At 40.1% G+C, this 27,396-nt stretch overlaps 2 protein-coding genes and 1 non-coding gene across 3 annotated transcripts; all 3 read right to left on the bottom strand.

Moving 5' to 3' along the window:
- On the bottom strand, positions 1 to 1,813 carry LOC130968226 (organ-specific protein P4-like). The gene is made up of 2 exons (XM_057893392.1): positions 1,694 to 1,813; positions 1 to 606 (listed from the first exon to the last, which is right to left on the bottom strand). The coding sequence occupies exons 1-2, from the start codon at positions 1,739 to 1,741 to the stop codon at positions 322 to 324; spliced, it is 333 nt and encodes a 110-aa protein (XP_057749375.1). The 5' UTR covers positions 1,742 to 1,813; the 3' UTR covers positions 1 to 321.
- A 1,392-nt stretch (positions 1,814 to 3,205) lies between these two features.
- Positions 3,206 to 26,509, bottom strand: LOC130965339 (BURP domain-containing protein BNM2A-like). The gene is made up of 4 exons (XM_057890108.1): positions 26,435 to 26,509; positions 25,970 to 26,332; positions 7,247 to 7,651; positions 3,206 to 3,711 (listed from the first exon to the last, which is right to left on the bottom strand). Exons 1-4 carry the CDS (start codon positions 26,507 to 26,509, stop codon positions 3,670 to 3,672), a joined length of 885 nt encoding a protein of 294 aa, XP_057746091.1. The 3' UTR covers positions 3,206 to 3,669.
- Positions 15,856 to 15,963, bottom strand: LOC130971194 (small nucleolar RNA R71). Its single transcript, XR_009082427.1, has one exon. It is a non-coding gene; the product is annotated as a small nucleolar RNA R71 (small nucleolar RNA).
- Positions 26,510 to 27,396: the final 887 nt, after the last annotated feature.

The raw sequence follows: 27,396 nt of genomic DNA, 5'->3' as shown, positions 1-27,396 counted from the left end.
TAATATAATAATAACAATGTCATCATTAATAAAAAAGAAGGTACACTTTACAAGAAAACATATATCACCCATGAGATCTCAAATTACCATCGCAATCTAGGTTTTAATAATCCAAATATGTATTTAACACAACTATTATTTCAGAACCAAATAAAAGGTCTCACGACAGACCTTATTATTAATACATTAATACACAGATAGCTAGGAACACCATAATTAACATACCACATCTTTTTTATTATTTGCGCCAATGCATTCTTCTTTTTTGTTCAGCCATGTGATTATAATAATAATAATAATCATTAGCATCAACTTAATTCATTATTTCCTGGTAGCTTCACCGTAAATCAAAACATTTGGTATGGGTTCAAAATTCTTCACAATATTTTGCTTCTTCTCCTCGGCACTAATAATGTCCTCTTTATAAACAGAAAGGCTTGGTATGGGTTCAAAATTCCTCACAATATTTGTGTTCTTGTCCTCTTCACATTTGTGCTTCAATCCATCAACAACAAGGCCTTCCATTCCTTCAGAAATTTCATTATCTTTCATCACCATTTTCCCATATTCTCCCGGCTCTTTTCTTGATTCCGAAGTAGTAGCAAACTTATCCACAAAAATATAGTAAGAAAGAAAAATTAGTAAAATGAAGGCTACACAATGTGTTCAAGTTCAACACATCGATCATCATAATTATTAGAACTAAAAATCAAATTCTCACATATTATGTTTGTTTTAACAGTTTAATTTTAATGTACTGAAATTAAAGAAGTTTATAGGTCATTAATCAAATTATATATTTAAATATTTTTTAAATAATAAATTAAAAAATTAATTACTTTTAATTATGTAATATTATATCATTGATTGTTTGTATAATATACCTCGTTATAATAATTTTGTATGAAAATTAAATTTTGTTATTTTCTAACTAAATAATAAATTTTTTTTTTTGACAGAACTAAATAATGAATTTGTTTTCAACTTAGAATTGATGGGATATTATTCTTATATCAATTGATGAGATACACTAGATTCTACTGTTGAGCTCAAGTGCCAAAGGTAAAAAAAAAAAAAAAAAAAAAAAAAAAAAAAAAAAAAAACTAGTTAATATATATGCTGATGCTCCTCGTATTATTTATTGTATATTCATCACTCTAAGTTACTATTGAGTATTGACGTTCACGAAAAAAAAAAAGCTATTGAGTTTTGAATATTGAGCTATTGAGTATTTAATAATAAAGTGCTAATCGAAAGTGTGAAATATTAATAATGAGTGAATTTGTTAAAAAAAATGTAAAGATATTTTTTGTTTCTGAAATTTGTTAAAAATTTTAAAAATATTCTTAAGTTTTATTTTAATTTATTTTAATTTTGTTTTTAAAATTTTTTATTTGTATTAAATATATTTCTGATAGCTAAATTTTCAAAAAATTTTGGACTAATCAAGTAATAATGTATGACACCTAAATCTGATTTTCTTGTGTTAAAAATTATTTTGTGAAATTGTTACTAAATTCATTTTAAATGTTTGAAAAATTAGTTATTAAGGATATATTTAATGTAAATTGAAAATTTTTGGGAATAGAATTAAAACAAAATAAAATTTAAAAATATTTTTAAAATTTTTAATAAATTTTAAAAATAAAAAATATACTTCACAAAAAAAAAATGAGTGAAAAGGAAAGCATACCAAAAAGAGGAAGAGGAGGGAGAGAAAAGCAAGAGTTGGCTTCATCATTCTCAAGCTTCACTTCTATATATTGCCTTTGTCTGTGGTGTATATGAGTGGAGTGATGGCTCATCTCATCATCTATTTATAGGATAAGCAGCATATGATGTAATGGATAATTATTAATTAGCCATGGAAAATTTAAAATAAAATATAAGAACTATTTTTTTCAACTAATAACTAATTAATATTTTTTTATTTTTTTCTTTTGACATAATGTTATGTGCACTATTTTTTGTGTATTATTTTTTTATGTTTAATATTAAAATTAATTAATAAGAAATTAATTAAAAATTTATTTTTATAATATAAAAAAATATACACAATAGAGGTGTGTAAAAGAATAAATGAATAATGTGGTTCAAATGGAGAGAGAGAGAGAAACCAAAAAGTTTGTAGAAATGCAATACAAAATTATATACTATTTTTTTAACCATTTTTTGTCATTATATTAGGAAAAGAGAAATGAGCGTCAAATATACCAGCTAGACACAATTTTTTTTTAATAAGTTATAAAGTACTCTTAAATATTTTAATTCTCATGTTTGCAGTTTTGGTCCGATCCATCATCATTTAAATTTATTCCTGATTTTAGAATTGATTCAACAGCCAATTTTAAAATATTTTAAACAAAATTGGAATAATTCAAATTTTAAGAATAAAATTATAATATTTACTTCTTTTATCTAAGGAACAACATATTAGTGTTGTAAATGTGAGAAGTGTTGAAATTAGTTCCACATAAAAGAAAGTAAGAAAGAGTAAAGAGTTTATAAGATGAGAGACCATTTACTTGACACCTTAAAATTTTGAGTTGGATGTTGCGTTTTCTCATCTTATATTATTTCACTTGATTTCTTTTGAAATCTTTTCGATGATCGAGAGTTCTCCACAGTTGGCCCAACATTACATTTGCGTTTGGTTTTGCATTTAAAATAATTTTACAAGAGTAATAATTTTTACCGTTTCAAATTTTTTTTTTCAACATAATTTTCAACAGGCCGGCCTGTTATGTTATGATTATCTATTTTACGAAAAAGTAATTTTACAAACATATTTTTTAGTTATTAATATATAAAAAAATAGTTAATAGTTAAATTAATATCTAAAAGATAAATTATTTTTTAAATTTGTGTTTAAAAGATTTTTTTTAATCAAATTCATCTATTAATTTAGTTTTTTTTCTTTAATTACATAAACTCTAATTCCAACATGATAATTTAGCAATTAAGTTGATATGTTGCTATATATTAATTAATATTTAACATCATCAATCAATGACAAAAATTATTAATTAAGTAATTAAAAAATAAATATAATTAATTTATAATTTTTAAAGACTAATTTAATTAATAAAATATTTTAAAAAAATAAAAATCATCTCATTTTTCATGAATTAATTTCACTGTTAACTCTAAAAAGGATATAATGATGCAATACAAACTGCTTTCTTTTTCTTTTCCATTTTTATAAGTAAACACTGCATAGAGTTGTGTGGTTTTGAGGTTTAAAATAGAAAGAAAATGTTTGACACAAAATTCATCTCGATCCCTTTCATACGAAGTAGGAGTAGATTAAGCAGTAAGCACTATTTAAGATTCTAAAATATCTTTGCCCATTTCATCAATTATTTTCCCAATATAGCATTGGCCGAGGACCCTCTTATATGTCATGGTTATCTGTTTCACCACAAAAAATGGAAATTAAAAAATTTTAGAAACATGAAGCATTATTTAACGATTCCAAAGAAGTTTTGTCCATTTCAATTATTTTGACAACAACATGGGTCATGGGACCTATTATATGTTATTACTAGAAAAGACCCGTAAATACCTGTTAATTCCAACCACCCTACTTTAAACACCATCACCAATTATACCATCACATCAACTGGAATTTCTGAAAGAAGAAACAACTGTTCATCCAACCACTCTGATTTAAACACCATCCCTAAGTATGTCAAATCCTTCAATTTCAACCTCTGAAAAAAGAAAGAGAAAAAGGTGGAATCTTTTGCTATTTTTGAATTTTCTCTAAAATAAAAAATAGAAAGCTCATGGTTTGAGTTAAAGAGAGTGGTTGTGGGTATCATTACTTGCAGTTCCCTCTTCCCATGTCCTTTTTCGCATCACTCTCACTCTTTCTATTTCTCATTCCCGGTGACACCCAGAGATTTTTTATTTAACTAAGTCTAGTTGTAATTACTTTGATTGTGTTCATAGCAAAGAACAAAGGATGATGATGATGATCTATTCAACAATATGCTATATCACCATATAATGTAATAACCTAATATATACTATGTTTAAAATTTTACTCTGTTGATCACAAAATAAAACCAATAAAGTAACACAATTATATTTAAATATATTTTATAAAGATATGCAACAAATTAAAAATAGTTCTTAGCACTCATCTAACAATGACTTTAAACGACATAAATCATCACAAAATTATATTAATTTATGCTATAGGAAAAAATATTTCTGATTAAAATATTATTTTTATAACTTTCATAATCGTCTAATTTGGACAAAAGGATACTATAAAAACATGTATTATGAAGCAATAAAGCATGTTATTTGGTATAAGAAGCAAAAATAAAGTATTTATGGAAGCATGGAACAGTGATTTCTTCGGCTAAGCTATTATAAAATCTCAAGAAAGTTATATTAATCCTATTAGTAGTAATACCCATGTGATAGCTAACAAATATATAATAGACACAAAATTCATGGGGAATTAAAAAAAACACAAATTTCTTATCTAGGGAATTTGGCTGGTGGATGATTTGGAATATTGCCGTCTGAAATAACCATCTGGCCCAGAAATCATTGACCCAAAATATGGTTCGATTATATTATTATTTATATAGTAATTTTTTTTATTTTATATTTTATATTTTTTCGCTAAAACATAATACCCTTTTAATCAGACCTTACGAAATAGGCATCAGGAAGACCCAGATCACCAGCTCTTCTACTTGGCCATTAGATTCAGAACCTGGGTCTGGGAATTTAAGGAGTTCATTCTGATTAAGCAGTACAATTAAGTTTTGATGAATACCAACAGGTGCAAACATTGGTAAGAAGACCAATAAAAAAATCATGATTGAAACAGGAAAATATAATACAACCAATGCAATAAGAAATCAAATCCATCAATGGCAATATGATAACTGTTTACACATCCTCACTAGAAAAGACTCATAAATACCTGTTCATTCCAACCACCCTGCTTTAAACACCATCACCAATTATACCATCACATCAACTTAAATCTCTGAAAGAAAGAAACAATTCTTCATCCAACCACTCTGAAATTAAACACCATCCCCAACTATGTCAAATCTTTCAATTTCAACCTCTGAAAAAAAAAAGAGAAAGAAGTGAGAAACATATAATCACAGCGTTACCTTAAACCAGAAATCAACTTGCATACATTATTAAGAAGGATATGAAAAAAAAATCCAAACATAGAAACAAACGAAAATCCTTGCGCCGCTAGCACACGAGCATGACCATGGCGAAGAAGAGGGTGACGAGGAAGAATGTGCGGGTGGCGGTTAACACGGGTTAGAATGCCTTTCCGTTAGAGAAAAAGGGTTTTTGAGAGAGCGAAATGAATGTGTATGGCAAGGGACCAAAAGGAAAACTTTATCAGTCAAAACCCTATCTAAACTTCTCTAAAACGGAACTTCTTCCATAACCCCTTCATCATCCAACAAACAAAACACAAAAAGAACATGATCAAGCGATAGACAGAACAAGAGCAAGATTCACACGCAATATTGCAGGAGGCCGTACAAACAGTGACTTGTGTCTGCAGCAAGCACGATTTCGTGAATATTTGCAAACCCTAACCACTCGAAATCGGAAACCATCGTCATCACGGACATCAACCATGGATAGCGACATTTTTGACCATTTAAAAGAAATTCTAAAAGAGAGAGAACAAAGCAACAGTAAAGTAGATCAGCAAACACCAAATTTTTACCAACTCTCCAACTTTATAAAAATTTATTTTTGAAAATAAATCAAAAAAAAAAGAAAATGCCACATCAGCATAGACTTCACGGGGTTTCTATGGTTTATAGATTACTATGAGTATCTATTTCACCACAAAAAAAGAAAAATAAATTTTTTCATTAAATAACATTTCAATTCATTAAAAATTAAAAGTTCAATCTTGTATGTACATATATAAATATATATCATTTTAAATTAAACATACAATTTTAATTAGATTTAATTATTTTATTGATCTTTATAATTTTACTAATATAAATCTTTATAATTAAATTTTTGTCAATATAAAAAATATTAGAATTAACAAAAATTAAGATTTTCTAAAGTAAAAAAGTGAATAAATTGGTAAAGTAAAAAATTAATTATTCTTAAATGGTGATTAACTAATTACTTTACTAATTTATTAATTTTTTTACTTTAGAAGATCTAAATTCAATTAATAGAATACTTTTATATATACTGAAAACATCTACAATAAAAAATTTAATTAAATATTTCACCACATGTTTTCTATTAATTTTAATATTTTTAATACAAAAAAATCTAATTACAAAATAAAAAATATTATAAAATTTAATTAAAAAATATAAAAATTTAATTACAAATTTAATAAAATTATACGCATCAACAAAATTATTAAACCTTTTAATTAATAAAATATTTAAACATGCATTACTATAACCTAGAAACTATAAGATGATATTACGGGTCAATTTAGATTGTAATTTGAGTCTGCGAGTTCAATTTCTTAGCTACTTATTTTACCTTGTTATTATAGAATATAATAGACTCTAAGAGTGTTCATGGCCCGATGAAAATCGGGTTTATTTTAATTTGGATTCGATCTTAAATAATGATTGAGTCTATTTTTAGATTTTTATCTGACTCTTAATCCAATAAAATCTTATTATATTTGGATCCTACTAAAGCCAAGTCTAAATCAATAAAATATGGATCTTGATATATTTTATATCAAAAAATTATGATGTATTTATTTATTAAAAGAAATATAATTGTTATTGAAAAATTAATATTCATATTTAAACATGAATTTGTTTATAAATTTTAATTTCATATTTTTTATCTATTTTTTAATTCAACAATGTGATTAAAAACAAAATAATAAACTTATAATTATAACATAATATTAAAATTAATTTAAAATATATATATATATATTTTTTAGTTTTTTTAGAGTACACATAGATCAAGTAAAGTTAGACCCAACCTTAAATAATGATCAAATTTATTTTCGAGACACTTACTCAATTCTAAACCCTATAAAATCATACTAAATTAGCTCTCCAAATGTTCCAATCCGGGCAGCCCATATACATGCCTAATAGACTCAATTCAATTAACATAAGAATTACATTTTATTTAATAATAATGATAATAATAAAAGGACAAGTTTTATGAAATTAAGTGAAACACACTTTCATTGCTAACATCACATGGAGGTAAATCCAGCATGGGATTGAAGTACTTTTGGAACAAAGATAAGATTATCAGCAGGGAAAAAGTGGCACACAGAAGTGGTTCCAGGCTTAACAGCAAGAACTTGAAATGAAGGATGAGAAGACCCCCATTGTGAAGTATCCAAATGACAAACAACGATAGCTTCTACCTTATCACCATTCTCACCTTCAAGTGGCACACTATAAACCTTGTTCTGAGTTGTCTGGCTATGGCAATAGAAAACACCATAAGGGTAAGGCATGGTGTGACAAGCCACCATCTTCGGAGCTTCCATCTCTTTAATGTCTTCTAACATTGTATAATTCTGGAAACTCACACTAGACTTAGTCTTGTGAGAAGTCGAAAGTACTCGAAACCCGGAATCTTTTCCCAGAATGCTTTGAGCGAAATCAAGCATGGAATCTGTTACGGCCTGGCCCAATGTCCGCACGGGTCGACCCGACCCAAGTTCTACCCGACCCGGACACGCGCCCTCTAACCGACCCGGACACGCGTCCTGTACGGCCGGCACGCGGCCGCAGGACAATGTCCTTGGGGATATGGGCCTGTCCTTTCAAGGGGCCCACTACTGACATGTATATAAGGGGAAGATTGGCTCTTCCCCCGAGGTACGTCACGTTTCCGCACAATCTCTCCCACTTGCACACTAGCTGACTTGAGCGTCGGAGTGTCTTTGCAGGTGGCACCCCCCCTCCTCATCTCTCCAAGACAAGTGCTCGGCTACTCGGAAACCAGCAAACAGTGCGACCAAAGCTAAGGCGTCCTCACCCCCACACCTGCTTACCCGATCCGTCCGGAACCCGACCACCGAACATTGGCGCCGTCTGTGGGGACCGCCTAAATGGAAGTCGCACTAGGTCCCGGCGACCGAGCTCGAGCCGCCGGAGCGGAGGGGGCAGCCTCCGTCGCCTCGCAAAGGGGGGCGCGGAGATCTCCCCAACAACACACGAGAACACGACCATTCGGGGGAACGGGCGGCGACAGCGCCATAATAATGCAGGAGCTACGCCACAGAGTCCAAAACCTAGAACGACAGCTGGCTGACCGGGAATGGGACGGACAGTTTACCGACCCAAGCTATACCCCGTCTCCCGGGAGCGAGGAGGAGGACTCTCACAGAAGCCGCCCGCGGCGTACATCCGCATCCCGGACGGAAGCGGAGAGCACGCGGGAGGAATCACCCGTAAGAAGAAGACGAAACGACACGATCATCTATTCCCGCGGCAGAACAACCCGCCGAGCGGCAAGAGGTCGTGAAGACGGGGAAGGGAGACCTGACAGAACAAGACAACCTGTGATAATGGGCGTCACCCCGTTCCACCGATCCATCCTCGAGGTCCGGTTGCCGAAACACTTCGACAAACCAACGGACATGAGGTATGACGGAACTCAGGACCCTCTGGAACACCTCACGGCCTTTGAGGCCAGGATGAACCTAGAAGGAGTAGGGGACGAAGTAAGATGCCGCGCCTTCCCGGTTACCCTAGCAGGACCAGCGATCAGATGGTTTAACGGCCTCCCTCAAGGTTCCATCTACAATTTCTCAGATATCAGCCGTGCATTCCTTGCCCAGTTTACAACGCGGATAGCAAAGGCCAAGCACCCCATCAACCTTTTAGGGGTAACCCAGAGACAAGGAGAGCCAACCAGGAGGTACTTAGATCGGTTCAACGACGAATGCTTGGAAATCGACGGCTTAACCGACTCGGTGGCCAGTCTCTGCCTGACAAACGGCCTCCTCAATGAGAACTTCCGAAAACACCTTACCACGAAGCCGGTTTGGACAATGCATGAAATCCAGACGGTGGCCAAGGAGTACATAAACGACGAGGAAGTCAGCCGAGTCGTGGCTGCCAACAAGCGGCAGTCCGGCTACAGCCAAGCTCGTCAGCCCGGTGGGGACGGTGAAAGGGCAAAAGATAAGGCCAGGGAGGAGGCATCGAACAAAGCACCTAGGCCGTTTCCTCGAGTCGGAAAGTTCACTAACTACACCCCACTCACTCTCCCCATCGTGGAAGTTTATCAGCAAATAGCTGAGAAGGGAATCCTTCCGAAGCCCCGACCACTTAAGGACCGTACGGGAGGAAACAAGAACCTTTACTGTGATTACCACAAGGGTTATGGCCATCAAACACAGGACTGTTTTGACCTGAAGGATGCATTGGAACAAGCGATAAGGGAGGGAAAGTTAGCAGCGTTCTCCCATCTCATCAGGGAGCCGAGAAGACGTTATCGTGATCAAGACGAGGAAGGGAAGACCCGTACGGCCAAGCGGCGACAAGACCCCGAGGACAGAGACCACGGCCTCACCGTGATAAACGTGGTAACGGCAAAAAACACTGCACCAAAATCACGGTCGGCACACAAGAAAGACGCTAAGGTTCTGGCGATCTCATCCCCGCCGGTGCAAAGCTCTAAAAAACCTCCATCCATTTCTTTTGGCCCGGAAGATCAGTGGTTCAGCGACGCCCCGGAAAACCCCCCCATGGTCATAACGGCCAGAGTGGGAACCGGCCTCGTCAAACGGATACTTGTCGACACAGGAGCTGATTCAAATATCATGTTCCGCAACGTGTTCGACGCACTAGGGCTAAAGGATGCCGACCTGACGACTCACCAGCATGGGGTTATCGGGTTAGGCGACCACTTCATCAAACCGGACGGAGTCATATCCCTACCAATCTCGGTGGGGCAGATCCAAGGCCGAAGATCGGCGATGGCCGAGTTCGTAATCCTCCGAGATTCCACAGCCTACAACATCATCCTGGGGAGAAAGACAATCAACGATTTTGAAGCCATAATCAACACCAAGCTGCTGGTAATGAAGTTTGTTACCGATGACGGATCCATAGGCACCATAAGGGGAGACCTCGAGACGGCGGTCGCTTGTGACAACGCCAGCCTTTCCCTTCGAAAGAAGTCCAAGGAAGCATCCGGCGTGTTCTTAGCCGACCTTGATGCCAGAGTAGAGGACAAGCCAAGGCCAGAACCAGAAGGGGACCTGGAGAAGTTTAGAATCGGTGACGAAGAGGAAAAGTTCACATTCGTCAACAAGAACCTCCCACATGAGCTGAAGGAGCTCTGATCGAAATGATAAGGGCCAACAGGGACTTGTTTGCCTGGACACCAGCCGACATGCCGGGCATAGATCCAAAAATCATCTCACATCGTCTAGCCGTCAAGGCGGAAGTACGCCCAGTGGCTCAACGGAGGAGAAAGATGTCGGCGGAAAGAGCAGAGGAGGTAGCCAAGCAAACGGCCAACCTCCTAGAAGCAGGCTTCATACGGGAAGTGCACTACTCGACATGGCTCTCGAATGTGGTATTGGTGAGAAAACACAACGGCAGGTGGAGAATGTGCGTGGACTACTCCGACCTTAATAAGGCATGCCCCAAAGATTGCTTCCCCCTCCCCAACATAGATGCACTCGTAGACACCGCGGCGGGATATCGGTATCTAAGTTTCATGGACGCCTACTCCGGTTACAATCAGATACCGATGCACCGTCCCGACGAGGACAAGACGGCGTTCATAACGCCAGGAGGAACTTTCTGTTATAAGGTAATGCCATTCGGCTTGAAAAATGCGGGGGCAACATATCAAAGGCTGATGAACAGGATATTCCACGACCTCATAGGGAAAACAGTTGAAGTTTACGTGGACGACATCTTGGCAAAAACAACACGACCTGACGACCTCTTGAACGACCTGGCGAGTGTATTCGCGTCCCTCCGTCAACACGGCATGAGACTGGATCCCCTCAAGTGCGCCTTCGCCATGGAAGCCGGTAAGTTCCTGGGATTTATGATAACTCAGAGAGGGGTAGAAGCTAACCCGGAGAAATGTCAGGCAATACTCCAGATGAAGAGCCCGGGTTGAATCAAGGACGTCCAGAGGTTGGCAGGACGGTTGACCTCGTTATCCCGATTCCTCGGAGCTTCGGCGATAAAGGCCCTGCCATTCTTTAACCTCATGAAGAAAGGGATGGCGTTTGAGTGGACACCCGCATGTGAAGAGGCCTTTCAGCACTTCAAGGAAATCCTGGCGACACCTCCCGTTCTCGGGAAGCCAAAGGACGGGGAACCACTATACCTATACCTCGCTGTAACAAGCGAAGCCCTGGCCGCAGTTCTGGTACGGGAGGACGGAAAAGCTCAACAGCCAGTCTACTTCATAAGCAGGGCCCTACAAGGGGCAGAATTAAGGTATAGCAAGTTGGAAAAGTTAGCCTTGACACTCCTAACTTCCTCAAGAAGGTTAAAACAGTACTTCCAGAGTCACCAGGTTGTCGTCAGAACGGACCAAGGGATCCGACAAGTTCTCCAAAAACCCGATCTGGCGGGAAGAATGATGGCTTGGTCCATCGAGCTCTCCCAATATGACATACGGTACGAGCCCCGGCAAGCCATCAAGGCGCAGGCTATGGCGGATTTCCTAGTCGAAGTAACGGGAGACCCAAGCGAAGAGGTGGGTACACGGTGGAAGCTCCATGTGGACGGAGCCTCCAACCAGACCTTTGGAGGTGCCGGGATCATCCTGGAAAGCCCAATTGGGGTTGTATACGAACAGTCGGTCAGATTCGAGTTTCCCATCTCGAACAACCAGGCAGAATATGAAGCCCTCATAGGAGGCTTAACCCTAGCCGCGGAAGTCGGCGCAAGAAGACTGGAAATATGCAGCGACTCCCAAGTCGTCACCTCCCAGGTAAACGGTAGCTACCAAGCGAAAGACCCCTTGCTACAGAAGTACTTGGAAAAGGTTAAAAGTTTGAGCCAAAAGTTCGAAGAGGTCACGGTCCACCACGTACCTAGAGAGAGGAACACACAGGCAGACCTCCTATCAAAGTTGGCTAGCACAAAGCCAGGGGAAGGGAACCGGTCTCTCATCCAAGGCATGGCAAGAGAACCGACAATCACGTTGCACATGACAACTGATGAACGGATAATTTGTACGCTTTTTGGCATTGTTTTTAGTATGTTTTTGGTAATTTTAGTTGAGTTTTTATTATATTTTTATTAGTTTTTAGTTAAAATTCACTTTTCTGGACTTTACTATGAGTTTGTGTGTTTTTCTGTAATTTCAGGTATTTTCTGGCTGAAATTGAGGGATCTGAGCAAAAATCTGATTCAGAGACTGAAAAGGACTGCAGATGCTGTTGGATTCTGACCTCCCTGCACTCGAAGTGGATTTTCTGGAGCTACAGAAGCCCAATTGGCGCGCTCTCAACGGCGTTGGAAAGTAGACATCCTGGGCTTTCCAGCAATATATAATAGTTCATACTTTGCCCAAGATTTGATGGCCCAAACCGGTATTCAAAGTCACCTACAGGAATTCCAGCGTTAAACGCCGGAACTGGCACCTAATTGGGAGTTAAACGCCCAAACTGGCATAAAAGCTGGCGTTTAACTCCAAGAAGAGTCTCTACACGAAAATGCTTCATTGCTCAGCCCAAGCACACACCAAGTGGGCCCGGAAGTGGATTTTATGTCATTTACTCATCTCTGTACACCTTAGGCTACTAGTTCTCTATATATGGACCTTTTACTATTGTATTTATCATCTTTGGACATCTAGTTCTTAGATCAGATCTTGGTTCTTCTGGTTTCTCTCTGGGCCGAAACCAATGATCACTTTTGTTCTTATGTATTTTCAACGGTGGAGTTTCTACACACCATAGATTAAGGTGTGGAGCTCTGCTGTACCTCGAGTATTAATGCAATTACTATTGTTCTCCATTCAACTCCGCTTGTTCTTGTTCTAAGATATCACTTGTTCTTCAACTTGATGAATGTGATGATTGACGCCCATCATCATTCTCACTCATGAACAAAGTGACTGACAACCACTCTTGTTCTACAAGCATCTGAGGCTTAGTGAATATCTCTTGGGTTCTTTAATCGGAATCTTCGTGGTATAGGCAGGACCTGATGGCGGCATTCAAGAGAATCCGGAAGGTCTAAACCTTGTCTGTGGTATTCTGAGTAGGATTCAATGAATGAATGACTGTGACGTGCTTCAAACTCCTAGCAGGCGGGGCGTTAGTGACAGACGCAAAAGTATCAATGGATATTCCGGCCTGACCGAGAACCGACAGCTGAATTCCGCTATGCCGTGACAGGACATATGCAATCGCTTTCACTGAGAGGATGGGAGGTAGCCACTGACAATGGTGAAACCCTACACGAGCTTGCCATGGAAAGGAGTAAGAAGGATTGGATGAAGGCAGTAGGAAAGCAGAGAGACGGAAGGGAAGGCATCTTCATACGCTTGTCTGAAGCTCTTACACCAATGATATACATAAGTATCACTATCTTTATCTTTATGTTATTTTCGTTCATCACCATTATACATTTGAGTTTGCCTGACTGAGATTTACAAGGTGACCATAGCTTGCTTCATACCAACAATCTCCGTGGGATCGACCCTTACTCGCGTAAGGTATTACTTGGACGACCCAGTGCACTTGCTGGTTAGTTGTGCGGGATTGCAAAAGTGTTATTGCAATTTCGTGCACCAAGTTTTTGGCGCCGTTTGCCGGGGATTGTTCTTGTGTATGGACAACTGACAGTTCATCTTGTTGCTTAGATTAGGTATTTTTCTTCAGAGTTCTTAAGAATGAATTCTAGTGTTTCAAGGTGATGTTCTTATCATCACCAAAGCTGATTGATCATCATCATCAATTTAGCTCTTGAATGCAATGTCCTGCTGAAGCTTAGCCGGCCATGTCTAATTCCTTTAGACTAAAGCTTTAGACTAACATTGCATGATTCCTGGAATTCTCATTAAGAATTTTGATACCTTTATTTTCCTTTTCCACTTAATTTTCGAAAAACACAAAAAAATTACAAAATCATAAAAACCAAAAATATTTTATGTTTCTTGCTTGAGTCTAGTGTCTCATCTTAAGTTTGGTGTCAATTACATGCATTCATTCATGTGTCTCAAGGATCTTCAAGTAATTCTTGATGATTTCTTACTCTGATCTTTGAATTCTTTTGACTTGAGTGTTTATGTGTCTCATATAGTGTCAGTAGTATACAAACTGCTAAGTTTGGTGTCTTGCATGCATTGTTATTTGATTCTTGTTGCATTTTGATTATTAAAAATCCAAAAATATTTTTAATTTGTGTCTCTTCAAGTCAATAATACAAGGAATTGAAGATTCAGAACATACTGCAGAGGAATTATACAGAAAAAGCTGGGCATTCAAAAATGCCCAGTGAAGAAGGCAGACTGGCGTTTAAACGCCAGCCAGGGTACCTGGTTGGGCGTTTAACGCCCAAAAAGGGTGCATTTTGGGCGTTAAACGCCAGAATGGATACCATTCTGGGCGTTTAACGCCAGGATGGATACCATTCTGGGCGTTTAACGCCAGGATGGTGCTAGGGGAAGATTTTGTTTTCAAATCAATTTTTTTTCAAGTTTTCAAAGTTTTTCAAAACCAAATCTTTTTCAAATCAAATCTTATCAATCAAATGTTTTCAAAATCAATTTCTTTCCTTTTTCAAAGATACTTACTAACAATTAATGATTTGATTGAACATTTTTTGCCTTTCCTATTGAGGAAGGTTTTATGTTTGAATCATATCTTTTCTTGTTAGGCAAGTCATTAATTTTTAATCATATCTTTTCAAATTGTTTTCAAATCATATCTTTTAAAATTGTTTTCAAATCATATCTTTTCAATTACATCTTTTTAAAACCAATCATATCTTCTTAACCACATCTTTTTCAAAATAGTTTTCAATCAAATCTTTTTAATTTCTAATTTCAAAATCTTTTTCAAAAATCACTTGATTTCTTTTCCACTTTGAATTTTCGAAAATTATCAAACAGTTTTTCAAAAATGTTTTCAAAATCTTCCACTTAATTTTCGAAAATTACTTCCCTTCTTCTCACATCCTTCTGTTTATGGACTAACACTATCCCTTAATGCAAAATTTGAACTCCATCTTTTTCTGATAAGTTCGAATTTTCTACTTCTGTCTTCTACTCTTCTTTTCCTCTGACACTTAAAGGAATCTCTATACTGTGACATAGAGGATTCCACATTTTCTTGTTCTCTTCTCTTTCTTATGAGCAGGAACAAAGACAAAGGCATTCTTGTTGAAGCTGACCCTGAACCTGAAAGGACCTTGAAGAGAAAGCTAAGAGAAGCCAAAGCACAACTCTCTTTAGAGGACCTGACCGAATTCTTCAAGGAAGAAGAACCCATGGCAGCCGAAAACAACAACAATGCCAACAATGCAAGGAAGGTGCTGGGTGACTTTACTGCACCTACTCCCGACTTCTATGGGAGAAGCATCTCTATCCCTGCCATTGGAGCAAACAACTTTGAGCTTAAGCCTCAATTAGTTTCTAATGCAACAGAATTGCAAGTTCCATGGACTTCCAATGGAAGATCCTCATCAGTTTTTAGCTGAATTCTTGCAAATCTGTGACACAGTCAAGACTAATGGGGTTGACCCTGAGGTCTACAGACTGATGCTATTCCCTTTTGCTGTAAGAGACAGAGCTAGAATATGGTTGGACTCTCAACCTAAAGAAAGCCTGGACTCATGGGAAAAGCTAGTCAATGCCTTCTTGGCAAAGTTCTTTCCACCTCAAAAATTGAGTAAGCTTAGAGTGGAAGTCCAAACCTTCAGACAGAAGGATGGAGAATCCCTCTATGAAGCTTGGGAAAGATACAAACAATTAATCAGAAAGTGTCCTTCTGACATGCTTTCTGAATGGAGCATCATAGGTATTTTCTATGATGGTCTCTCTGAACTATCCAAGATGTCTTTGGATAGCTCTGCTGGAGGATCTCTTCATTTGAAGAAGACGCCTACAGAAGCTCAAGAGCTAATTGAAATGGTTGCAAATAACCAATTCATGTACACTTCTGAAAGGAATCCTGTGAACAATGGGACAAATCAGAAGAAAGGAGTTCTTGAGATTGATGCTCTGAATGCCATACTGGCTCAGAACAAGATATTGACTCAACAAGTCAATTTGATTTCTCAAAGTCTGTCTGGAATGCAAAATGCACCAAGCAGTACCAAGGATGCTTCATCTGAGGAAGAAGCTTATGATCCTGAGAACCCTTCAATGGAAGAGGTGAATTACCTAGGAGAACCCTATGGAAACACCTATAATTCTTCATGGAGAAATCACCCAAATTTCTCATGGAAGAATCAAGAGAGACCTCAACAAGGTTTCAATAACAATAATGGTGGAAGAAACAGGCTTGGCACCAACAAGCCTTTTTCATCATCTTCTCAGCAACAGACAGAGAGTTCTAAGCAGAATACCTCTGACTTAGCAACAATGGTCTCTGATCTAATCAAAACCACTCAAAGTTTCATGAATGAAACAAGGTCCTCCATCAGAAATTTGGAAGGACAAGTGGGTCAGCTGAGCAAGAAAATTACTGAACTCCCTCCTAGTACTCTCCCAAGTAATACAGAAGAAAATCCAAAAGGAGAGTGCAAAGCCATAAACATGGCCGAATATGGAGAGGAAAGAGAAGAGGTGGACGCCACTGAGGAAGACCTCAATAGGCGTGCACCAACCTCCTCTGAGTTCCCCAATGAGGAACCATGGGAATCTGAGGCTCAAATTGAGACCATAGAGATTCCATTGGACTTACTTCTGCCTTTCATGAGCTCTGATGAGTATCCTTCTTCTGAAGAGGATGAGTATGTCACTGAAGAGCAAGTTGCTCAATACCTTGGAGCAATCATGAAGCTAAATGACAAGTTATTTGGAAATGAGACTTGGGAAGATGAACCTCCCTTGCTCATCAAAGAACTAGATGACTTGTCTAGGCAGAAACTGCCTCAAAAGAGGCAGGATCCTGGGAAGTTTTCTATACCTTGTACCATAGGCACCATGACTTTCAAGAAGGCCTTGTGTGACTTAGGGTCAAGTGTAAACCTCATGCCCCTCTCTGTAATGGAGAAATTAGGGATCTTTGAGGTGCAAGCTGCAAGAATCTCATTAGAGATGGCAGACAATTCAAGAAAACAAGCTTATGGACTTATAGAGAATGTTTTGGTTAAGATTGAGGACCATTACATCCCTACTGATTTCATAGTCCTAGAGACTGGGAAATGCATGGATGAAACCATCATCCTTGGCAGACCTTTCCTAGCCACAGCAAAAGCTGTTATTGATGTTGATAGAGGTGAAATGATCATTCAAGTGAATGAAGAATCCTTTGTGTTTAAGGCTCAAGGATATCCCTCTATCACCATGGAGAGGAAGCATGAAGAGCTTCTCTCAAATCAGAGTCAAACAGAGCCCCCACAGTCAAACTCTAAGTTTGGTGTTGGGAGGCCACAACCAAACTCTAAGTTTGGTGTTGAACCCCCACATTCAAACTCTAAGTTTGGTGTTGGGAGGTTCCCACATTGCTCTGAGTATTTCTGAGGCTCCATGAAAGTCCTCTGTCAAGCTAATGACATTAAAGAAGCGCTTGTTGGGAGGCAACCCAATGTTTTATAGTTAACTATTTTCTTTTGTTATTTTATGTTATTTTGTAGGTTGATGATCATGAGAAGTCACAAAATTAATTGAAAAAGCAAAAACAAAATGGAAAACAGGAAGAAAAACAGCACACCCTAGAGGAAGATGCTGCTGGCGTTTAAACGCCAGTAAGCCTAGCATTTGGGCGTTTAACGCCCAGTCTGGCACCATTCTGGGCGTTTAACGCCAGAAAGGGGCACCAGACTGGCGTTAAACGCCAGAAAAGGGCTAGAACCTGGCGTTAAACGCCAGGAATGGGCATCAGCCCGGCGTTTAACGCCAGAAATGGCTCAAAACGTGGATTTTGATGCCATTTGGTGCAGGGATGACTTTTCCTTGACACCTAAGGATCTGTGGACCCCACAGGATCCCCATAAACCCCACCACTCTTTCTCTTCTCCTTCACCCATTCACCAATCACCTCAACATCTCTTTCTCTTCACCACTCACATCCATCCTTCATAAACCATTACTTCTTCCCCTTCTGGCCGAACCACAAAGCCATCTCCCTCTCCTCCATTTCTTCTTCTTCTACTCTCTTCTTTCTTCTTTTGCTCGAGGACGAGCAAACCTTTTAAGTTTGGTGTGGTAAAAGCATTGCTTTTTGTTTTTCCATAACCATTTATGGCATCCAAAGCCGGTTCAACTGAGAAGGCATGACCTCAAGCCCATCACTAAGAAGAAGATGGAGCAAACAAGAGACCCCTCTCATCAAGAAACCCCTGAGATACCTCAAGGGATGCACTTTCCTCCACAAGACTATTGGGAGCAAATTAACACCTCCCTAGGAGAGTTGAGTTCCAATATGGGACAACTAAGGGTGGAGCATCAAGAACACTCCATCATCCTCCATGAAATTAGAGAAGATCAAAGAATCATGAGAGAGGAGCAACAAAGACAAGGAAGAGACATTGAGGAGCTCAAGCACCCCAGAGGACCTTCAAGAGGAAGAACAAGCCGCCATCACTAAGGTGGACCCGTTCTTTAATCTCCTTGTTCTTTATTCTTCTGTTTTTCGAAATTTTCATGCTTATGTTTGTCTATGTTTGTGTCTTATGATCATTAGTGTCTTAGTGTCTATGCCTTAAAGCTATGAATATGAATCCATCACCTTTCTTAAATGAAAACTGTTTTTATCACAAAAGAACAAGAAGTACAGGATTTCAAATTCATCTTTAAAACTAGCTTAATTAGTTTGATGTGGTGACAATACTTGTTGTTTTCTGAATGTATGCTTAAACAGTGCATATGTCTTTTGAATTTGTGGTTCATGAATGTTAAAATTGTTGGCTCTTGAAAGAATGATGAAAAAGGAGACATGTTACTGAGGATCTGAAAAATCATAAAAATAATTCTTGAAGCAAGAAAAAGCAGTGAATACAAAAAAAAAAAGAGAAAAAGAAGGAGAAAAACGAAAAAAAAAGGGAGAGAAAGAGAAAAAGAAAGAAAAAGAAAGAAATAAAGTTGTGATCCAAGGCAATAAGAGTGTGCTTAAGAACCCTGGACACCTCTAATTGGGGACTTTAGCAAAGCTGAGTCACAATCTGAAAAGGTTCACCCAATTATGTGTCTGTGGCATGTATGTATCCGGTGGTAATACTGGAAGACAGAGTGCTTTGGGCCACGGCCAAGACTCAATAAGTAGCTGTGTTCAAGAATCATCATACTTAACTAGGAGAATCAATAACACTATCTGGATTCGGAGTTCCTAAAGAAGCCAATCATTCTGAATTTCAAAGGATAAAGTGAGATGCCAAAACTGTTCGGAGGCAAAAAGCTACTAGTCCCGCTCATCTAATTTGGAGCTTAGTTTCATTGATAATTTGGAGTCTATAGTATATTCTCTTCTTTTTATCTTATTTGATTTTCAGTTGCTTGGGGACAAGCAACAATTTAAGTTTGGTGTTGTGATGAGCGGATAATTTGTACGCTTTTTGGCATTGTTTTTAGTATGTTTTTGGTAATTTTAGTTGAGTTTTTATTATATTTTTATTAGTTTTTAGTTAAAATTCACTTTTCTGGACTTTACTATGAGTTTGTGTGTTTTTCTGTAATTTCAGGTATTTTCTGGCTGAAATTGAGGGATCTGAGCAAAAATCTGATTCAGAGACTGAAAAGGACTGCAGATGCTGTTGGATTCTGACCTCCCTGCACTCGAAGTGGATTTTCTGGAGCTACAGAAGCCCAATTGGCGCGCTCTCACCGGCGTTGGAAAGTAGACATCCTGGGCTTTCTAGCAATATATAATAGTCCATACTTTGCCCAAGATTTGATGGCCCAAACCGGCGTTCAAAGTCACCTACAGGAATTCCAGCGTTAAACGCCGGAACTGGCACCTAATTGGGAGTTAAACGCCCAAACTGGCATAAAAGCTGGCGTTTAACTCCAAGAAGAGTCTCTACACGAAAATGCTTCATTGCTCAGCCCAAGCACACACCAAGTGGGCCCGGAAGTGGATTTTTATGTCATTTACTCATCTCTGTACACCTTAGGCTACTAGTTCTCTATATATAGGACCTTTTACTATTGTATTTATCATCTTTGGACATCTAGTTCTTAGATCAGATCTTGGTTCTTCTGGTTTCCTCTCTGGGGCCGAAACCAATGATCACTTTTGTTCTTATGTATTTTCAACGGTGGAGTTTCTACACACCATAGATTAAGGTGTGGAGCTCTGCTGTACCTCGAGTATTAATGCAATTACTATTGTTCTTCCATTCAACTCCGCTTGTTCTTGTTCTAAGATATCACTTGTTCTTCAACTTGATGAATGTGATGATTGACGCCCATCATCATTCTCACTCATGAACAAAGTGACTGACAACCACTCTTGCTCTACAAGCATCTGAGGCTTAGTGAATATCTCTTGGGTTCTTTAATCGGAATCTTCGTGGTATAGGCAGGACCTGATGGCGGCATTCAAGAGAATCCGGAAGGTCTAAACCTTGTCTGTGGTATTCTGAGTAGGATTCAATGACTGAATGACTGTGACGTGCTTCAAACTCCTAGCAGGCGGGGCGTTAGTGACAGACGCAAAAGTATCAATGGATATTATTCCGGCCTGACCGAGAACCGACAGCTGAATTCCGCTATGCCGTGACAGGACATATGCAATCGCTTTCACTGAGAGGATGGGAGGTAGCCACTGACAATGGTGAAACCCTACACGAGCTTGCCATGGAAAGGAGTAAGAAGGATTGGATGAAGGCAGTAGGAAAGCAGAGAGACGGAAGGGAAGGCATCTTCATACGCTTGTCTGAAGCTCTTACACCAATGATATACATAAGTATCACTATCTTTATCTTTATGTTATTTTTGTTCATCACCATTATACATTTGAGTTTGCCTGACTGAGATTTACAAGGTGACCATAGCTTGCTTCATACCAACAATCTCCGTGGGATCGACCCTTACTCGCGTAAGGTATTACTTGGACGACCCAGTGCACTTGCTGGTTAGTTGTGCGGGATTGCAAAAGTGTTATTGCAATTTCGTGCACCAACAACCCTAGGTCTTTCCTGGCTAGACCCCATCACCAACTTCCTAGAACACGGCAAACTCCCTAGTAATGAAAAGGAAGCGGCGAAACTAAGAAGGGAAGCGGCAAAATACGCCGTCATCCAAGGACAGCTGTTCAGAAAAGGGCTCAACCAACCCCTGCTGAAGTGCCTACACCCCGACCAGGCGGACTACGTCCTCAGGGAAGTCCACGAGGGCTGCTGCGGACACCACATCGGAGGCAAGGCCCTAGCGAGGAAATTAATTCGAGCCGGGTACTATTGGCCGTCGATGATGGCAGATTCCAAAGAATTTGTCAAAAAATGCATAAAGTGCCAACAGAACGCCAACTTTGCCAGGGCGCCAGCCTCCGAGTTAAGCTTACTAACGACCTCCCGGCCATTCTCTCAGTGGGGAATCGACCTCTTAGGCCCCTTCCCTATCGGCCCTGGGCAAGTCAAATACCTCATAGTCGCAATTGACTACTACACCAAATGGATAGAAGCCGAACCACTAGCTAGCATATCCTCATCCAATTGCAGGAAGTTCATGTGGAGGCAGGTGATAACACGATTCGGGATACCAGAGGTCGTCATCTCGGACAACGGCACGCAATTTACGGACAAAAAGTTCACGGAATTCCTCAATGGCCTGGGTATAAGGCAAAGGTTCTCTTCGGTAGAGCACCCTCAGACGAACGGACAAGTGGAGTCCGCCAACAAGGTTATCCTCTCAGGGCTAAAAAAGAGGCTGGACAACAAAAAGGGTGCTTGGGCCGACGAGCTAGCATCGGTCCTCTGGTCTTACCGAACAACCGAGCAATCCTCCACCAAGGAAACTCCTTTCCGACTAACGTACGGGGTGGATGCAGTAATACCCGTCGAGATCAGTGAACCAAGTCCACGGTTGCTCTTGAAAGGAGTAGAGGAAGCCGTAGAAAAATACCTGATAGATGAAGCCCGGGAAATAGCCCATTTGACAGAAACGGCGCTAAAACAAAGAATGGCTCTGCGCTACAACACCAAAGTGCTCAAGAGGGAATTCGAGCCAAACGACCTCGTCCTGAGACGGAATGACATCGGCCTGCCGACCCCCGGGGAGGGCAAGCTAGCGGCAAACTGGGAAGGCCCCTACAGAGTCAAAAAGGTGATGGGGAAAGGAGCCTTTAAGTTAGAAAAGCTTGATGGCAAGGAGGTCCCGAGGACTTGGAACGCGGACAACCTTAGAAGATTCTACTCCTAGAGGACGGAACGACACGCCGACTAATCTAGCTAAGTAGTTAATTTGTCGTTTGAACTTTATAATAGCTCTCAAGTCCTTTATGTGGTTACCGAATAAGATATACTTGTGCAAAATTCTCCACCCTATTTTATCTCCACTTTTCAGATAAACCATCTCGTCATGATTAACGACGACCTGCGACCCGGGACTGATCACCCCGGGAGATCATCAACTACCGTTGTAACAAATAACTACACGAAAGGCCACGGGCCCCCGGTATAAACAACTACAAACCAAAAACGGTTGATAGGAACAATAACACGATCCGATGAATAAACGACAACTATAAACCAAAACGGTTAAATACGATAACGCGAGCAAGCGACCAAAAAAGGTCGTTGTTCACAAGCCAAAATAAAAACGGCAAACATCAAATTGTTCACAAGCCAAAACGGCTAAAATCAAGATTATTTACAAGCCAAAACAAGACGGCCAAACAAAGACTTTAAAACAAAGGATTCATTTCTTGGGGACATCGACAACTTGACCATCCTTGATGACTTTACGAACGCCGATTGCCGATGTGTCGAAATCGGGAGCAATAATTTTGACCTGAGCCTTAAGAGCCTCTTCGGTCGCCAGAATCGCACCTTTCCCCTGTTTGATGACATCTTTATACTTCGCCTTCCATGTCGCCAATTCAGCCTCCGCGGCCTGCTTCTCCTTCTCGACCTCGGCCACACGCTTCTGCGCCGCGCTGACCTGCTTCTCCAAAGCCATTTCGCGCTCGACCAAACGTTCAATCGTCGCGTCCGACTCTTTCTATTTTTTCTCAGCAGTTGTGGCCTTCTGTTCGGCGGCAGTAGCTTTCTGCTCGGCAGCGGTGGCCTTCTTCTCGGCGGCGTCCAGTTTTTCCGAAGACTGAGTCAATTGCTCCCGAAGGGTCTCAACTTCACTTTTCAGCTCGTTATTAGCCTTCCCGGCAGAATCCAACCTCCTGCGGAGGGACTCCATTCCGGACAGCTCGAACTCGGCCTTCCGAGCTATGACTGCGCTGCGAAGGAGAGTGCGATACATCCACCTCGCCTGCCCGGCAAGGGATGATTCATGGAAATGCTCCTCGGTGCCGGGGATCAACTGCGAGTCTATAAAGTTTCCGGCGTCAAAATTCCTTTCCATGACAGTAAGAACACCCTCAGGGCTAGACGACGCCGTGGAAGCCTTCCTTTTCCTCTTCAGCTTGGGGACCTCTTCCACCTCTTCGTCATCATCCGGCTTAGGCACGGAACCCCCAGTTCCGATCACCTCGCGGAAAAGGGAGGTATGGACTGCTTTGCCACCTTCAACCGCGGCACCCTGAGCCGAGGTGCCAATATTGTCGGCAGCGGCATTCTGCTCGGGAGCACCCTGGTCCTCCGGAGGAGCAGCAGGCCCCTCGGAGGCGGGTTGCTCGTCACCCTCCTCGTCATCACCGCCTAGGAAGGTTTGAAACAAATCGGGAAGACCCGTCACCGACGCAGACATATCCACTGCAAGAAAGCAAAGGAGGTCGGTTAATCGCCACATAATATCAACAAAAAAAAAAAGAAAAAGAAAAAAAAGAGACAAAGGGTAAAGTAAAAAGCTTCTCACAAATATAATTACGACCGGACTCCCGGTCACCCATGAGAATGTGGGGATTCACTTGGTTCTTCCCAAAAACCGCCATCAACACCTCGGCAATCTGCTTATCCACCTTCGACATACTCCTATAAGTTACTTTAATAAAAGTATTGGACCCTACCCCGAAACTCCAATAAGTCGGGATGAGCCGTACCCCTTCCAAAGACAACCAAAAGGGATGACGACCTTTGACAGGGCGGACCTTAAAATATTTGTCCTTAAACCCATGGTAAGAATCTTCGAACAAACTGAAAATCTTCCGACCTTGGGCAGACCGGAAGGACATGAACCCTTTTTTGTGTTTTCCCTCCTTGGAAGGGTTTGTGAGGGTGAAAAAGAAGAGGTAAACATCCACGGACACCGGCAGTTCGAGATATTCACAGACCATCTCGAAACAGCGGATCGAAGCCCAACTGTTCGGATGCAACTGCGACGGCGACACGGAAATTCGATTCAAAAGCGCCATTTGAAAGGCTGAAAACGGGATACGAACTCCGACTTGAGTGAACATGGCTTTGTAGAACCAAATCCAGTCGGCGACCTGGCGGGGTTGGAAGTTGATTTCGTACAATCGCTCGTGAGGAGCCGGGACAAAGACATCGTAATTGGCCTCTTCGTCAGTCCCTCCACACAAGTATCCGGCTTGTCGGAACTCGGTGAGCTCCTTCTCGCCCATTTGGTTGGGCGAATCCTTCACATCGGAAACGACCCAAGCATAGGGATCGTACGCCGCGGGGTTAACGGATGCCCGGGAAACCGTGCGAGCCATACCTACATGGGGGGACCATCCAGTCAGTCTAAGAGATCGGTTGCTCAGGCCGAATACAGACACTACCCCCCACGACTCCCCGACTAAGGCCAATCAAGACAAAAAATGGCGAAAAGAACAGGAAAAAAAAACCTACCCTGGAATGGTACTTTCCCCCCTAACACATCTACTCGCAACTAAAAGGCTACGCAGTAACATCAAAAAGCCAAACAGCAAACATGCAGAAATAATGCATAGAAGGAAATGGGATTCGAAAGTTACCTGAATTAATGGAAGAACGACGGAGTAGTGTTAAAGAAAGATGCGAAGGGAAAATCACACAGCAGCACCGCGAAGAAGTGTTGAGATTTGGGGGCAACGAGAGAGTAGAGAAGAGGAAGGCACAAAAGAAAGAGAAAAGTGCTCAAACTGCCCCGTTTAAAAACTACCCCAAGAAGCGCGAAACGACTGGGGGCAAAATGGTCTTTTCAAACAGGGTTTTCCACCCCATTATGAGCATTCAATGCTTGGCACAAGGAACGAAGCGATGAAACGGTTGCTTACGCAACCCAGGGGACACGCGCGTTGGGGGCATATCCCTCCCACGAGCGGCCGACCAGACGAGATACGAGACGACACGCCACTGGTAGCTCCCACGACTACCATTGGCGCGTGGGGGCACTGTTACGGCCTGGCCCAATGTCCGCACGGGTCGACCCGACCCAAGTTCTACCCGACCCGGACACGCGCCCTCCAACCGACCCGGACACACGTCCTGTACGGCCGGCACGCGGCCGCAGGACAATGTCCTTGGGGATATGGGCCTGTCCTCTCAAGGGGCCCACTACTGACATGTATATAAGGGGAAGATTGGCTCTTCCCCCGAGGTACGTCACGTTTCCGCACAATCTCCCCCACTTGCACACTAGCTGACTTGAGCGTCGGAGTGTCTTTGCAGGTGGCACCCCCCCTCCTCATCTCTCCAAGACAAGTGCTCGGCTACTCGGAAACCAGCAAACAGTGCGACCAAAGCTAAGGCGTCCTCACCCCCACACCTGCTTACCCGATTCGTCCGGAACCCGACCACCGAACAGAATCTAAGGAAGTTGCACAGAACTTGACCTCTCCTTTGATAGGCTTGCTCTCACATTCCCTCAGGGTATCTTCCATGGCTTTCGCCTGCGCAGAATCGCGGGCGAAGCCAAAGAGTTGGAGGAGTTGTGGGAGTTTTTCCAACGAGAAAGGAACTGAATCAGCTTCTTGCTTTGGCCATAGCTTCGGTGAAGTTGAAGGGTCTCTCTTGGGAAAATAAATTGGCATTCTTTGACCTACCTTCAAATCCTTCATTGTCAAGAACACCATTAGAGAAGGGTCTATGTCATGATGATTATTCATCATATGATGATTCATATTGTTTTTGGTTCCACCACCCATTTCTCTTCCATGGGATGAACACTGCAAAGTAAAATAAGTTTTAAGTTGTAATCATAAGCTTTGAAAAGAAAATTATTCAAAGAACCAAAAAAAATTAACATTAAATTAAATTTATCATGATGCATATACCATGATAACTAGTAAATGAAGCAAGAGGATTAGAAAATTTTCGGCCATGTTTCTGCTGCTTGAATGCATTGAACAGTTTTTATTTCTTTCAACCCTTTGATACTAAATCTGGAATTTATTTTTAATTTGAAGAAAATATTAAAAGTTGGCAATAATTGCTAGCAATAATTGTGAAACATTGTGTCTTTATTGAACAATACTAGTGTATATATGCATGGTACGGCTATTTGGTGTGTCTTTATTTCAATGGAAAGATGCCATGCAGATATCCCTGTCGGAAATTATTTGATATGTTATAGGAAAAGACTGAAAAAAAAATTATTATCAAATTATTATGTTTTTTTTGTCTTGTTTTAAAAGATATTTTTCTATTAATTTTGTTTGTTTTTATTTCGTTAGCAAATTATTAGTTAAAAAATCGATTTCCTAATAAAATTATTTATTTATTTCCATGATATATATATATATATATATATATATCTTCGGTGGTGTGAATGTGATGTTAGTACCATGTGGTCTTAGACACTTGTTTAAACAGATTAATGAAGACCGAAGTAATTACTAAATTAATTGAATTGGTTTGATTGATATCATTTTAGTATTTTACCATAGCATAGTATTGTTGTTTTTTTTTTTCACATGGGGTATGGGCTCTAAAACAAATTTTGACAATTTAACCCAAGAGAACCATAAAACTAATTAACACTTATGGCCGTCACCATTTTCATGGGCCTTAAAGTTGACAAAACCCAACTGATGATTCAAACCAAAAAAAGAGAGAAACCTGACACCCAAAACAGTTGACTTTGTTTCAATTTTTTAAAGCCTAACCACCGAAAACATCTATTTTTGGAGGCAAAATTTTGGTCTAGTGATCATCATGTATATTTTAGATTCAAGATTTAGCTAAGCCAAGTAGTAGATAAAACTCTTAAATATTATATGTACGAGTGTGA

The sequence above is a fragment of the Arachis stenosperma genome, chromosome 3, assembly GCF_014773155.1.
Source record: "Arachis stenosperma cultivar V10309 chromosome 3, arast.V10309.gnm1.PFL2, whole genome shotgun sequence".
Taxonomy (NCBI): Eukaryota; Viridiplantae; Streptophyta; class Magnoliopsida; order Fabales; family Fabaceae; genus Arachis; species Arachis stenosperma.
Note: the sequence above shows the minus strand (reverse complement) of the source record. Positions and strands in the feature narration are given on the sequence as shown.

Excerpts from the sequence above, each read along its gene's own strand:
- LOC130965339 (XM_057890108.1), bottom strand. The coding sequence starts at position 26,509 with ATGCATTCAAGCAGCAGAAACATGGCCGAAAATTTTCTAATCCTCTTG. Across the intron at positions 26,333-26,434 it reads TACTAGTTATCATGGTATAT|TGTTCATCCCATGGAAGAGA; the intron begins GCATCATGATAA and ends TTTACTTTGCAG. Across the intron at positions 3,712-7,246 it reads ATCTTATCTTTGTTCCAAAA|GTTGAAATTGAAGGATTTGA; the intron begins GTACTTCAATCC and ends CTTTTTTCAGAG.
- LOC130968226 (XM_057893392.1), bottom strand. The coding sequence starts at position 1,741 with ATGATGAAGCCAACTCTTGCTTTTCTCTCCCTCCTCTTCCTCTTTTTG. Across the intron at positions 607-1,693 it reads CCCTCCTCTTCCTCTTTTTG|TTTGCTACTACTTCGGAATC; the intron begins GTATGCTTTCCT and ends TTTGTGGATAAG.